At 43.7% G+C, this 15,515-nt stretch overlaps 2 protein-coding genes across 3 annotated transcripts; both read left to right on the top strand.

Moving 5' to 3' along the window:
- Positions 1–452: 452 nt before the first annotated feature.
- Positions 453–4,044, top strand: LOC118086733 (vomeronasal type-2 receptor 26-like). The gene has a single exon (XM_088672510.1). The coding sequence runs from the start codon at positions 1,629–1,631 to the stop codon at positions 2,589–2,591; it is 963 nt and encodes a 320-aa protein (XP_088528636.1). The 5' UTR covers positions 453–1,628; the 3' UTR covers positions 2,592–4,044.
- A 4,518-nt stretch (positions 4,045–8,562) lies between these two features.
- COX6B1 (cytochrome c oxidase subunit 6B1) lies at positions 8,563–13,915 on the top strand. Of its 2 annotated transcripts, XM_088672512.1 has the most exons (5): positions 8,563–8,633; positions 10,650–10,755; positions 12,219–12,334; positions 12,907–13,007; positions 13,683–13,915. In XM_088672512.1, exons 3-5 carry the CDS (start codon positions 12,229–12,231, stop codon positions 13,734–13,736), a joined length of 261 nt encoding a protein of 86 aa, XP_088528638.1. In that variant the 5' UTR covers positions 8,563–8,633; positions 10,650–10,755; positions 12,219–12,228; the 3' UTR covers positions 13,737–13,915. The 2 variants fall into 2 exon arrangements, with proteins under 2 accessions (XP_088528638.1, XP_034975569.1); XM_035119678.3 differs by lacking the exon at positions 10,650–10,755.
- The last annotated feature ends 1,600 nt before the right edge of the window (positions 13,916–15,515 follow it).

A 15,515-nucleotide genomic window follows, 5' to 3' on the forward strand; every position in this document is an offset into this window, starting at 1 on the left:
TAAAGGCAAATCTGCCTAATTTCCAAAACAATACATTAACAGAAACACAGCCATCCTCCAAAATTCTCCAGCCAAGTAATGTGTATAGAAATGCATACATTACGGTGTGCTTTTTTTAAAAAAATCATATATTAGTGAAAACAACATACAACAACACATTGTTAGGGAAAATTGTATATAAAGATGTTTATATTGATCGAATTCACGCTAAAATGCTGGAGAATTCACATACTGTTTGTACAATTAGAACTGTACAAATTGAGGTTGTGCATTGCCCTGCCATTTTCCTTAACGCAGTGCCCAGTCTTTTGGGGAAGTGGGCTCATTGTGCAAGTGTACCAAATCAACAATGAGGGCACAACCTGAATCTGCCAATATGTGATTGAATGCCATAGTTTGCAAAACAGCCACTTTTTAAAAAAATGCATTTCCTCCTGCACTTCTTTAGGATCTGCGCTCCATCTGCAGCGAGAGCTGCCTCCCCGGACTTAGAAAAGTGGCTGAAAAGGGAAGGCCCAGCTGCTGCTTCAAATGTGTCCGGTGCCTACCTGGCCAAATCTCCAACCAAATTGGTAAGAATGTGGCCAAGGCATTGCTTGACTATACAAACATATATAGTTTATGTTTGTGTTCTCTGGGTATTCTGCTTTTTGTTTTGATATTCATATTTTTAATCTTGGATCAAACTCAGGAGAAAACAGTTCCCAGCATAAAACACCTGTGCACAGCACAGTCACTAGTAAGTCACTAACCCATTTCTTTATTTCAGACGAATCAGATTCCAGTGTTTTAAGAATGAACAGTATCTTTTGTCTTTGATTTTAAACTAAACTACACAGTTGTTGTTGTGGTGGTGGTTGTTAAACTATACTGCACTGTAAATAAAAATGAACATGAATATGATTGCAGCAGCAAAAATGTTGGTTTCCCCAAAGGTGAATGCGTTAATATTATAATAGTACAGTAACTTATTATTTAAGAGCAAGAAAAACAGGAATTAAAAACAGTACATTTCTATAAGTATGGACAGTTTTGTCAAAGGGTCTTTTGCCTTCCAAGTATGTACAGTTTTGGATCACCTTCGCCTTGTGAGACTTTTCCTATCGTGCTCTATGCTATTGGCCAGAGACAGGATGGGACGGAGGTATGTGGATTTGTACTTGCATGATCGAAATCATGAGGACATAAGAAGAGTTCTGTTAGATCAGCACCCTGTCCTCACAGTTAACCGAATGCCCTATCTATGGGGATCCCATAAACAGGACCTGAGTACGACAGCATTCTCCCCATTTGTGATCCCCAGTGACTATTATTCAGAGGCATACAGCATCTGGCAGTAAGATCAGCTAAGAGAACCACTTAAATTTACCATAGAATGATGAACCACATTAAGATACCAGTGACTCCTCGTCAGCTGATCAAAGTGCATAATATTTTTCCCTTGGAGACCAGCCAAAACTCAGATCAAGGCTTTTCTGTTTCACCTGGCATAGGAATGGTGGTGATGTGGGTAGATAGGTCAGTTGAGCTTTATATTTTTATTCATGTAAAGTTACACATGCTATTTAGCAGCACTGGGCTTCTGGAGTGACCAGGCTATAGCACAATTCATCTGATCAATAAGATGGATGCATGGTTCTATGTGGTCAATAGTAAGATCCAATTTGTGTTTTCCAGATATGGACCGCTGTGAGACATGCAAAGAGAACTACTATCCAAATGAAGCCAGAAACAAGTGTGTTCCCAAAAACCTAAGTTTCCTGTCCTATGACGAGCCCCTGGGGATTGCTTTAGCATCCTCCGCTCTTTCTTTCTCGCTCTTGGCTATATTTTTGCTAGGAACCTTTATTAAACACTGGGACTCTCCCATAGTCAAAGCCAACAACCGAGATCTCAGCTGCATCCTCCTCTCCTCCCTAATGCTCTGCTCCCTCTGCCCCTTGCTCTTCATTGGCCGGCCAAGGATGGAGACTTGCCTTCTCCGGCAGACAGCCTTTGGAGTCATTTTCTCAGTCTCTCTTGCTACGGTCTTGGCCAAAACCATCACTGTGGTTCTGGCCTTCAAAGCCACAAAGCCGGGGAACAGAATGCGGAAATGGCTGAGACCCAGAGCTGCACATGGTTTTGTACTGTTCTGTTCTCTCATCCAGGCTGGGATCTGTGTGGTCTGGCTGGGAACCTCTCCCCCATTCCCAGATTTTGATACCCACTCGGAGACTGGGTACATTATCCTTGAGTGCAATGAGGGCTCCGTCACTGCCTTCTACTGCATCCTAGCTTACATGGGTCTCTTGGCTTTGGTGAGCTTTACGGTTGCCTTCCTGGCCAGGAAGCTGCCTGACAGCTTCAATGAAGCCAAGTTCATCACCTTCAGTATGCTGGTTTTCTGCAGTGTCTGGGCGTCCTTCATCCCAAGCTACCTGAGCACCAAAGGGAAATATATGGTGGCTGTGGAGATCTTCTCTATTTTGGCCTCCAGTGCCGGGTTACTAGGCTGCATCTTCTTCCCCAAGTGTTATATTATTCTGCTGCGGCCAGATCAGAACAGCCGGGAGCATTTCACTCAAAAATTAAACTCTGGAGTCAAGTAGCTTTAAATATGGAGACTGAAATTCTGCATGTTGTGTGGTTGATTGCCAGCAATCGGATACCTGAAGATATGGAAAGCCGATCTCTCTTCCTTTTTATCTCATTAGCAAGGGTGTTTTCACTTGGTGACGTCTTCCTTGGCAACGGGCATGGCCTTCTGCTCCAGCCAGATAAGACCAAAAAGAGGACATCGTCAGCAAATATTTCCACAGATGATATATGTGAGGGAATCTGAAACTTTCTGATTTGGTTTGAACTTCCAAGAGGCCGATCTTCCACAGGATCCTCATTGTGATGTACTTGCTCACAAGTTCTGCTTGGAAGCAGGATAGAGAAAGGTTCAACCCCCTCACCTCAGGCACAAACTATGTGTGGTGGCTGCCAAAAGCTTCTCCCTTATTAACATTAGTGTGGGTGTGGTGTTGTGGATGCCGTTCTACCCACTACAATCCCACTTCAGTGAGTGCTTCATGTGGAGAGCTGTGAAGCCTGCCCTAATGTTTTCTTGCATTACACATAAAGGGGTGAAGCACATGTTGGGTGATATCCAACTAACACATCCTATCAATGCAAGGATTTACCCTTGCACAACGGAAATTTTCCTGCCTCTCATTCCCCTGCACCAGAGGACTGGGGAACCCCTAGTCCAGATTTAGTTGTGGGGGAGTTGGAGAAAGTTGCATTGTGCAAGTCAAAGGCCTGGAAACGATGCCTTATGAGGAACGGCTTAGGGAGCTGGGTATGTTTAGCCTGGAGAAGAGAAGGTTAAGGGGTGATATGATAGCCATGTTCAAATATATAAAAGGATGTCATATAGAGGAGGGAGAAAGGTTGTTTTCTGCTGCTCCAGAGAAGTGGACACGGAGCAATGGATTCAAACTACAAGAAAGAAGCTTCCACCTAAACATTAGGAAGAACTTCCTGACAGTAAGAGCTGTTCGGCAGTGGAATTTGCTACCAAGGAGTGTGGTGGAGTCTCCTTCTTTGGAGGTCTTTAAGCAGAGGCTTGACAGGCATATGTCAAGAATGCTTTGATGGTGTTTCCTGCTTGGCAGGGGGTTGGACTGGATGGCCCTTGTGGTCTCTTCCAACTCTACGATTCTATGATTCTATTCTATGAAGTGTAAATCCTTGCCCTGGTGGGGCATGTTAGTTGGATACCACTTAACATGTCTGAGCTTCAGACACAAACTCATGACCAAGTCACTATCCTGACCTCTAATGGAAGAAGGGAGGAAGTTGCCTTATGCTGAATCAAACCATTGGTCCATCTTTTTCATCAATGTCTACAATGACTGGTAGTGGCTTCCCATGGTTTTGGACAGTTGGGAAGGTTCCCTGGAGATGCAAGCATCCTACCTGAGGCTGACCACTAGTATTCCCACTTTGCATTTGGATGACCACATTGCTCAGTGGCAAAGCACATGCTTTACATGTAAAAGGACCCAGGTTCCATCCTCCAAATCTGCTTTTGTTCAGATTAATGTCTGGCCCCCTTATTTCTTACCACACCTGTATAGCTAAGCCATGTGTGGAATTGTGAGATCAATAAGTGTCTGGATCTATCTTCGGAAGTCAATCAAATGAGTCCAGGTGTCCCCCTTTAAATCCATATCAATGAAAAGAAAAGAACTCACCCTAAAACTCACCTACAGGTGGTACCTAACACCAAGAAAGCTAACACTAATACTCCCAGGAACCTCACCAAAATGCTGGAGAGGGTGCACTTTCGCAGGTACATACCTCCACATGTGGTGGGAATGCCCCAAAATCCAATTATTCTGGGCAACAACCATACGAGAAATATGTAAAATAACCAAACAAGTAATAGAAATTACCCCAGAATTGGCCCTACTAAACATCTTCCAAGATAATAATGCCCATTTAGACCACAAAGACCTGATAACCCACCTACTTTCAGCAACCAGAAATGTCATAACCAGACATTGGAGAGACCTGTCAGGAGTAAGCATGGACCAATGGTACCAAGTAGTATGGGAAATAGCCTTACTAGAAAAACTAACCAACAAGCTGAAACTGGCACGGGGACAAATAGAAGAGGATGACTTCACCCTGGTATGGTTCCCTTTTATCACACACACAGCCCAACAAGATAATGGCAAAAAATTACCGCCAGCATACAAATCAGTATGGCTAACCTGACCCAAAAATACCCACCCACCCCACGCACTCATGAAAACAAAGACCATCATAGCCAATCACAAATAAACAACCACACCCTTGGCCAACCCCAATCTCTCTCACCATCAAAAGAACACAAGCAAATAAAGGAGTACCAACACAAACAAAGCTGACATCAAGCCCTACATATATTAAGCAAAACATAAACATCGTCACCTACTCCCACCCCCAATCACCCTCTACCTCGTTTTCCCTCCTTCTTCTTAGTGTCTTAACAAATTAAACTGATTTGCAAAAATGATACATGTTAAAATATGAGAGACACTGCACACACCTTTGTAATTCAAGAAATCTTTAATAATAATAATAATAATAATAATAATAATAATAATAATAATAATAAATGAGTCCAGGTGCCAAGGCAGTTTTTTTGGGGGGGGGGGAGAATGTGTGTTTTGTTAATCAATAAACTTGTTTGCCATCACGAACCTTGCAGCACTGTTGGGATTAGGCTTGGTTTGGTGCTGACAGAGGAAGAGGAGGAGGAAAAAGAAATGCACAGAGGGGTAAATGGAGGGACCTGGGTAGGTCTCTCTTTCCAAATTAACTTCAGCCATTTTAGAAGAGGGAGCAGGGATGCTGGCTCTCCCCTCACCAATCTTCCTGCAGAGTAGAGCGCTTCAATGGAGGCTGGGGAGAGCTGTGATCAGCTGAGCCAGGAGGTTGGACAGGAGGCAGAAAGGACTCAACATGAGCCTAAACATGAGAGTGCAGTGTTGCTGCCTAGGGTCAGGCTCTGCCTTTATAGATGGGAGCAGATCCAAGTGCCCCAACAAACCATGCACTTTCAATTTTGATATTGAAATCTTGGCGGGAGAGACAGGAAACTTGTTGGGACATCTTTGGCCCTTCCATCTAGTTCTTGCCCTCCTCCTGAACTTCTGAATTGTGACTCCTGAGCCATTAATCTGCTGCTGAGCTTGTACTGTTAGGGCTCACCTACACTTCTGATTGTCCCATGCCTAGAAAACATGGGCCCGAGTGGTTTTTCGCTTGTCCCTTGCTTTCTAGGTAAGTCAGAGCAGTTTTGCCTTTGTCCGCTGCTTTCCTCTGGAAAATCTGCTTTCTAGCTCTGAATTGAAGTAAATATCAATCTGGAGATGTTCACTCCAATTCCGTGGTAAACAACAGGTTTTCCGGAGAAACACTGGGGCAAGCAGAGGTGTGGATGAGTTCTTAGTTGCTTAAACAAATAGCTGTTTCTTATCTAAAAGTAACAGCCTTTGCATGTTTTGAGGAGCTGGGACATTTGCCACTTATAAAGTATGGATGATCAAACTCCCACACAGACTTGTATCAATGGAACTTTCAAAATTATTGGTTGTCTTCTTACTGCTGCTGCCGCCTTTTAGTAACAATCTTATTTTAGGTGATGATGTGACTTTGAACCAGAGAAAATATGCATCTTCCCTGCCCCTGCCTTCTTCTTTTTGTAACATAGTTTTTATTCCTTTTCATTTTTATACTGCTTAACATACAGTTGCTTTGAGATATATCTTTGTTTATATTAGAACATATGAAAGTGATACTATTACATAAAGATAAAACAGCAATAAATACTCAAATAAAAGTTTCTGAATATATTAACGAAATTGTGTTGAAATGTATTTACCAAAATTATTCTAATTGTTATAGATATGATGTATAGGTATGTGTATTGCTTAGATTGGTGACCGTAAGTAAAATATATTTTGTATCAATAACAATTAGAATTTATAGGAACTGGGGAGGGAAATAAAATTAAATATGTACTTCATGCTCACCAGGCTGTGCCGTAAACTATGGGTATTGTTCTACCATATGCCTCCTTATTTGTGTAATCAATAAAGTAACACCAGACTGCATAAAAACTGTCAAGCTTGTTTTGGCCTCTTACTACTTTTAAATGTTGTGATTGTTTTTCCAATAATGTTGTTTGCCAAATTGCATTACATACCATTGGCCCATAGTTAATTATTGTAACGATTTCCGTGTCCTGGCAATAGTTGTTCTTGCTGCAGTTAATAGATGTTTTATGAGTTCTTTGCTTCTAATTTGCAACATACTGTGACTATTGTAATGGGGGGGGGAATAGGGGGTTTGGTTTTTGCTGCCCAACTCCCTAAGGGACTGAGTCCCCTAAGTCCATGATCGGTCAGAGATGAATGGATGGGGGCAAGATCTATAGAAAGCAAGGCAGATCTTTATTTTTCTGTTGCAACAGAGTTCTCCCCTCCCCGCTTGCAAGGAGGTGGGAGAGACCCAGAACAATGGTGTGCAAGCCCCTATAAAGACTTTTGAAATTGCCCACCCTGTACCCCACGACATCCCCCCCCCAATCATACATACATCACAGGAGGAGGCAGTCCCCAGCAAAAATTGAGTGTGTTGCTTCTCTCCTGTCTGCCAGGATACCTGATAATGCCTGTCTTGACGCTTTTTCTGGGTAGCCAAGACATTCCTTTTATATTGATAGTTTGCTCAGCTTAACAGATACTTGCCAGACTGTATTTGCAGTGAGATGTAAGCTCCTACAGTCCAAAGACACTTGGAGAGCTTTTGCCATTTCTTCTTTGCAGAGAAATATTTGATGTCAATTTGGGGGGAGTCAAAACGACTTCAGAATTGCTCTCCTGTACTATTTCAGACGCGTAGTTTATATACTAATGTATGTGTTTACCTTGTACATGATCATTTATTCTATATTTGAGACCTTAGAATTCATTTTTTTAAAAATTCTTTTATTAAAGTTTTGATGATACAGAAAGAAAAAATAAAATACGTAGACACACAAAAATAAACTGCTATTTACACAAACAAAAATGCTTCCCACCCCTGTGACCTTAGAATTCTTTTAACACTATACAAGTTAAGTAGAGCCAATCCTGGGGTCATGGGGACTGCCCGCTTTGTAATCAAAGAAATTTCTGTAAATACATTTCCCTAGAAATTTCTATTTTTTGGACAGAACAGTGGGACATCCCAACACTTGGGAGAGCTGTTCGGTTTTCATCCAGGAACTGTCTTCTTCCTCTATGTCCCATCCTTGCAGCCCAATGTGATGCATGTTTACTCAGAAGTAAGTCATTAAGTTGAATGCGAGCTACGTGCAGCAGAGGATCGCAGCCCTGCTGTCCCGTGATAACAATCCAAAGCCAGATTTTTCTTTTTGCTGAGCCCTAGAATTTTCAACTGACAAAAATCAAAATAAAAAATTCCTTCAGTAGCACCTTAAAGACCAACTAAGTTTTTATTTTGGTATGAGCTTTCGTGTGCATGCCCCCTCCTCAGATACACTTGAAACAGAAGAGCCAGACCCTTATGTATACAGAGGGTGGTGGGGGTGGGTGGGAATGGGTGATGGGCTGATGGGAGTGACAAACCTATAGATGGCTGTTTAACGACTGCTGATGACTGCAATTGGTCCTGCGGGGGGCGGAGCAAGGGCTGAGGCGCTAAAGAAAGCTTGATCATGCATAATGAGATAAGAATCCTATGCCTTTGTTCATCCCAGGTGGCTCCATGGTTTTAAGCTTGGTAATGAGGAACTCATTATGATATGATTTTCCGGGGGGGGGGCAGGGTAAAGAGAACGCAACTGGCCGGAAGCTCGTTCTCATTGCGCAGACTCGAAAGGGGGCGTGGCTGCCGGGTCTGTCGGGGACCTGCCCTCCGCAAATCTTTCCACGAACGCCAGCGAGCGCGGGGAAGGCTTGTCCATCACGCCGTTGCGCCCGCCCTTTCCTGCGCCGCTCTACAATCCCCGCTCTCGTTTGTTCCGGCACAGCCGCCGCCGGTCTCCGGGTGAAAGTCACTTTGAGGGAAGAGCCTTGAGTGCCGCCGCTGCCGCCGCCGTCGCTGAGGTGTGAAGCGGGGAGGCCCGAGGCAGCCCGGGCCGGGAGGAGGAGCCGGAGCCCGGAGGGCTGGGCCCGGCCTTCTTTCGGAGACGGACCGGGATTTGGGTGCTGGTTGCCGCTAGGCCGGACTCCTTCCTTCCCTTCTGGGGAACCGGCCGACGGCGGCACTCAGGGCCCAGAGGCTGAAGGGCGGGCGAGGGAGGGGGGAGGAACGGGGAAGCCCGGGTTTGAATCCCGCCAAGGAGCCCTTGTACCGGCCCTCATCGCCTCCGTTCTGTAATGTTGTTGTTGTTTAGTCGTTTAGTCGTGTCCGACTCTTCGTAATACTGGGGCTTTAATCTTCCTCCGGGGTGGACAGGCTTCAGGCCTGGTGGGACCCGCTCTGCGTTTTCAATAATAATAATAATAATAATAATAATAATAATAATAATAATAATTTATACCCCGCCCATCTGGCTGGGTTTCCCCAGCCACTCTGGGAGACTTCCAGCAAAATATTAAAATACAATAATTTAAGTAGACATGCGCTTAAAAGAGTGGATTCTGAGCCCAGGAATGTGATAAATTACACACACACACACACACACGTCCACTTCAGGGTGATTACAAATCCCACCCCAACCCCCACCTTCAGAAGCCTTAAATTATTTTAGCAATATATATTGGAGGGTGGGGAGACCAGAACGTGCATGTATATATTTTGATGTTGTTGCCACTCCTGAAACATTTGGGCCAGGGCTCTTTGCTTAGGTATTTGAAATCATCCAGGGATGTGCTGCTCTTTACCCACCCTTGATCCTGCAGGTATTAGTCGGAAGGGACCTCAGAGTTCCATCTAGTCCACCCTACCTCCAGGGGCGGGTGTGCGGGGGATGACCACTACTGCAGCATCCTTGATAGGTGGCAATCTAGCCTCTTCTTAAATCTCCTTCCATGGCAGGATGCTAAACAACCTGCACCCAAATGAAGCCCCCCCCCAAATTTTTAGTCTCCAGCTCCTTACACATAATTAGAACTTAAGCTCCTACCTGCCTGAGCAACAGGAAATAGATTCGCCCTATATGACAGGTGGTCAGATAGTTGAAGGTGAGTGTTGTGCCACCTCTTAACTGTCTCTTTAACAACAGATGCTTATACCTATGTTTCAGAATTGTTGCAATGCAATAATACTCGGGTGGCTAAAATTATGATTTAAAAAATTAATCTGTTTTTAAAGATGATTTGTAAATACTACGGTATGTTTCTTTTCATTAAATTTGAACATAAAGCATGTTGGACATACAGTTAATCTCTAAACTGAATCAGAGCCCCTTATCGTTGAGCTAAAGGAGGCCTTTCCATATAAATGAACTTATGAATATAATGATCCTGTTTTGACTATCTACACCAGGCATCCCCATACTTGGCCCTCCAGATGTTTTGGGACTACAACTCCCATCATCCCTAGCTAACAGGACCAGTGCTCAGGGATGATGGGAATTGTAGTCCCAAAACATCTGGAGGGCAGAGTTTGGGAATGCCTGATCTACACTTAAGTGCTTTACGGGTCTTAAGTTTTAACTGCTGTTTAGGAAATATATGAAAAAGCCTCTGTAGGAAATTTTATTTAAATAAATAGTTTAAATTGCCCCTTTCCCTTTGCTGTCACCTTGATGTAAATCAAACGTAATTGCTATTCATGTGTGAGATACTTTTGAGTACTTTCTAATGTATCATTATTTGTTGTATAGTACATGTCTTGTTGTTGTTGGGTTGTAAGAGGCTTTTTGCAGATGTGTTGAGCTGGCTTGTCATCTTCCTCCTCCCTTTAGTCTTAGCAAGGCTGCTGTACATTTTTTACTAACGGTGTAAGAATTTTAGCAGGGAGTGCTCTTTCTGTCTGCATGCTTGGGCAAAAGCTTCCATTGCTGAATTTCTGCCTGCTGCACAACTGTTGTAGGTGCAACTGCATAGCTGAAAGAGTATTGATGGTGGCATTTTTAGTGAAGCCCCAAAGAGCTCTTTCTCTATCCCACTGACCAGGTAAGGTGACCAGGTGGAATGGAAGGCTTCTGAAGCTTTAATCAAACTTGCTGCAGAACTGACAGGTTGCACCTGCTGGAAGCCTTTCTTTCTACAGTTACTGAAGGTACAGGAATACAGTACTATTCTTGAATGCTTCTCGTCATCCTACCAAGAACTAACTCTTGCTACTTTGGTGCATCTGAGATCAGGGAGCAAGACTTTAGGTATGCTTGATACACATGTTTCAGGTATGCAGGCATCAGGAGTGGGAGCAGGGTGTTTGATTGCATTAATTTCTTGTGCTGCAGATGTAATACTGGGAGCTGGGAGCAAACTAAGGCTTGGGGCCGGATCCGGCCCAATAACCTTCTAAGTTCTGCCCGCGGACGGTCCAGGAATCAGTATGTTTTTACATGAGTATAATGTGTCCTTTTATTTAAAATGCACCTCTGGGTTATTTGTGGGGCATAGGAATTCATTCCCCCCCTCCAATATAGTCCGCCGCCCCCCAAGGTCTGAGGGATAGTGGAGCGGCCCCCTGCTGAAAACGTTTGCCGACCCCTGATACATGATTAAGACAAACTACAAATGTAGTAATAAACAGTAAATAAAACGCATCAAATAGTACACAACCAAACTGAACAATTGCCACATAAATAATAAGATCTAAAAATAAAGATACAAGAAAATTTGTATCAGCAATAGCAATAAAACCCACTAAACAATACCCCAAACCAAGAGTCTGTTCAGCAACCTCAGCTTTTGTAGCTGGAGTCAGACGGGACCCCACCCTCCCAGGCCAGGTGGAAAAAAGCTAGCAGAGCAGGGAACAGGACTTGCAGCAGTACAGGTGCAAAGAAATTTTGCCCCTTCAGATGTTGCTGAACCTCAACTCCCATCAGCCCCAGCAAGCATCACCATTTGCCAGGGATGCAGTTCAACATCTGGAGGGCCAGAGGTTCTCTTATACCTGCCCTGCATACTACTCCTCTTCCAGCATGTCCACAGCAGTGTTGGGACTTGAAGCAATATCTTTCTGGCCTCTTATCAGGCAGATTTCGGGTGATGGGGTTTTAATGTTGTAGATTTGTTGGGGGTGTATAGAGATAATTCTGTGTTAATGTATTTCTTTGCTGCATGGATTGATAGGTATACATGTGTGCTTGGTGGACTGCGGTTAGATAGCTAACAGTGCAAGTAGATAAATAGGTACAACTGCAGCAGGAAGGTAAATGGTGTTTGTGTGCAATCTGGTTTCGGCTCTTGTTCCGTTGCACCAGAAGCAGTTTAGTCATGCTGGCCAAATGACCTGGAAAGCTGTCTGTGGACAAACGCCAGCTCCCTCAGTCTGAAAGCGAGATGAGTGCCCCAACCCCATAGTCACCTTTGACTGGACTTAACTGTCCAGGGGTCCTTTACCTTTACCTTTTAAGCAGTGTTCTGCTCCCATGATCTGATTGTGCTGCTCCTTGAAGATATAAATACCTTTGGGACACATAATCCCTTAACATGGGATATGGCTTCTGAGCATTACTGCTGTGAAGCTTCTGGGTCTTTTCACATTGTTGATTTTATATATTCTTTCAGGGAAGAGAACATGTCTGAAACCATAAAGGAAAAGCTGGAAAATTACAGAACGGCTCCATTTGACAGCCGGTTCCCCAATCAAAACCAAACCCGGAACTGCTGGCAGAATTACCTTGGTGAATATAATTTATTTGTGTGAATTTTTGCATCCTTGGGTGTGTAATGAGAAACTAGGACTATTCATCACCTGACCTCTGAGTTGCCAGAGGAGTATAAAAAAATGTAGTTGTCCTATTGTACCATGTCTGAACTTCTAAACTGTTGACTTTCACTATTGCAAGCATGGTCCATAGTGTACTGTGCAAGTCTTCCTAAAAGTTTCAGGCTGCAGCACTTCTAGATCTGTGCATAAAATGAGGCAGTACAGTTAGTGGAAAGAATAGGAAAATGCAACAGGTCAGACCATAATATTATCACTATAATATCCTCATTATGAGAATGTGCAAGTGTTATGTATTCTTTTTTGTAAGTTGATCTGGGTACTTTCTATAGCAGAGGAGGAAAGAAAGATTAAATAACAATAAAATAAGCAGAGATAGGCAAAAATAATTTCTAATGCCACCTTGTACAGAATACATCAGCAGAGTCTTGCGAACAGTTTGGGATTTAAAAAGCTGTCCCCTGGGCTCTGTACTAGAGGAACTGCAGTGGTCATCTTCATAAGTCTGAAACATTTCTCTGTCCACAGATTTCCACCGCTGTGAGAAAGCCATGAATGCCAAGGGAGGAGACCCTTATGTCTGCCAGTGGTACAAAAGAGTGTACACGTCCCTTTGCCCCGTTTCTTGGGTATGTGAATGGAACTGAGCAGGGCTAAGGAATGTGTATGTGAAAGAGAAATGGGTGTCAGGGTAAAATCTGGGCTTGATGGGTGGTGTTTGGCTCATTTCAGTGCTCTGTTATTTGACTGGAGGCGAGGTTTTGTGGACCATGAGCTGTGTTGGCTGAAGCCTCGGAGATAGACAGATGTTTAATTTGTGTCAGAAAACTTCAATGTGCTCAAAAGGATAACCACTAAAACCTATTATTTTGCATAAAATTAGTAATGTGAGCCTGATGTGGTCCCATATTTTTAGCTGTATGTGGCAAAAGAACAAGGAGGATATGTATTGATAAGTGATGGGTAATAAAAGAACATAACTGGAACTACTACTATTTTTATTGTATTGCCTTGGGGACCTTTTCATGGACAAATTGCAAGGTCAAAATTTAGGATAAGCTAGATAGCTATGCAGGAAACATAAATATCACCTTGCGAACATTGCAACCTTTTGCAGGCAACTCCCACAAAACCCACAAAAGAAGACTATTCTATAGTTATGAGGATTAGAAAAGTGATTTAATTTTCTATAAAGAAAGCTGCAGAATTCCATGTGCAGGAGGAGAGATGTAGTCTTAGTCACTTTGCCTCTGTACTAGCCCAGAAGATATAACTAATCAAAGAAGCCTATTGGTCTTTTGCAGGTCACTAGCTGGGATGAACGCATAGAAGAGGGGACTTTTCCTGGCAAGATCTGATTGTCTTGCCCCTGCCAGTTGCTCCATTTCTCATGACACGGCTGTGCTGCTGAGGTCCCCCCACCGAAATGCGGTGATTGAAGGATAGTCTGAAATGACGCCTTTTCTTGGTCATGCTGACTTGAGCGTCCAACATCATGTGACAATGCAAATTCTAATAAAAGGCATAAAAAACTGTGGCTATGGTTTGTGTTAAGATCGGCTGATTATGTGTGAATTTGTGGTAATGTTGTCAATGACTGGGGTGCTTCTTATAATGTGTAGGATACACAACTCACATAATTTCCCACAGCACCCCTCCTTGCTTTCCCATAAACCACCACCCCTCCACTTCCACTTGATAAGCAGTCTGGAATACTTTTGCACTTGGAATTTCCTACTTGTGTGTTAGATTGGAGGCTGATCTGGCTACATCAGAGTCAGCCTTCTCTTGCAGCTGGCCAGTTCCCACTTGGTGCTCATGATAAAGGAATGTTCCACAGGTTGTTTGGATATGTTGAAATGAGTTACCTAAGCAGATGACAAAAGTCCCTGAATTCTATGCTTATGCAAGAGGCGGGAGCCTAGATAACACATTTTACAGAAGGGAGTTTTTTCCTTGCTAGGCTTAAGGTCTGACTTCATCACTGCTGCTTTGGCACTGTAGCATAGGAGTCAACTCCTAGGGGCTGACGTCCCTTCAGGCCCTCAATAAAATATTTGAGGGGGCCCCAGCCCCCCAAAGTTAATGGTCATTGCCAATTAAATGGTGCACTTGTGCCACATCTTGTTATTGATTTATGTGGGGAGAGGATTACCTGCTCCCCCCCCTATTTTATTCAAGTTGGCATTCTTGCACTAAAGTGATGTTTTTCTCACACTGTGAGAAGCCCTTCACCTGGACAAAAAAACATCCAGAAATGCTTGGAACTAGTGTTCAGCTAGGAAGCAAGTCCTACTCAGGGTGATTCAGATTGCTGTGTAAATATCTGTAGGGCTGCATTGTAAAGTGACAGACTTATGTACATTTACTATTGAACTCTGGGGATTTTGCTTCTGAATAAACACACAAGGTAAGAATGAAAGCCTTGGCCTTCAGGGCTGATAGTGGCCCTCCACACCTCTCTTATCTGGCCCTTGGGATTCCTCAAGCCATTCTCCCTTTCCCTAGGTTGCATTTTCACCATCGCTGTTCTGAACTTCCTCTGTGCTTCTCCCTAGCTGTGAGGTACCCCTTCACCTCTTGCTTCCCTGGATGGAGAGATGGACGGCAAAATTACAGCGCGATCCTCTATATACCTCCTAAGAAGGAAGTCCCACAGATAAATCGGGCAGGTTCCCCCTCTTCAGTTTCTTCCAACTAGGGGGCACCCAAGCCCCGCCCCTCCTGCTGAGACCGCCTCTTCTGCTTAGCCCCGCCCAGCATTCTGTGGGGAAAGGAACGCGACGTGTCCATAGAGTTAGCAATTACTGTACGCAGTCACACTGCTGCAGTTCTTAGCAATACTTCTGGTCTTGATCTTTTTTCCTCACTCCTAGCAACAACAAAAATAGAGTCATACCTCGGTTTAAGTACACTTCGGTTTGAGTATTTTCAGTTTAAGTACTCTGCGGACCCATCTGGAACGGATTAATCCACTTTCCATTACTTTCAATGGGAAAGTTCGCTTCAGGTTAAGTACAGACTTCCAGAACCAATTACACTCATACTTCGGGTTAAGTACACTTCAGGTTGAGTACTCCGCGGACCCGTCTGGAACGGATTAATCCACTTTCCATTACTTTCAATGGGAAAGTTCG

The sequence above is a fragment of the Zootoca vivipara genome, chromosome 6 (genome assembly GCF_965207765.1).
Source record: "Zootoca vivipara chromosome 6, rZooViv2.hap1.1, whole genome shotgun sequence".
Lineage (NCBI taxonomy): Eukaryota > Metazoa > Chordata > Lepidosauria > Squamata > Lacertidae > Zootoca > Zootoca vivipara.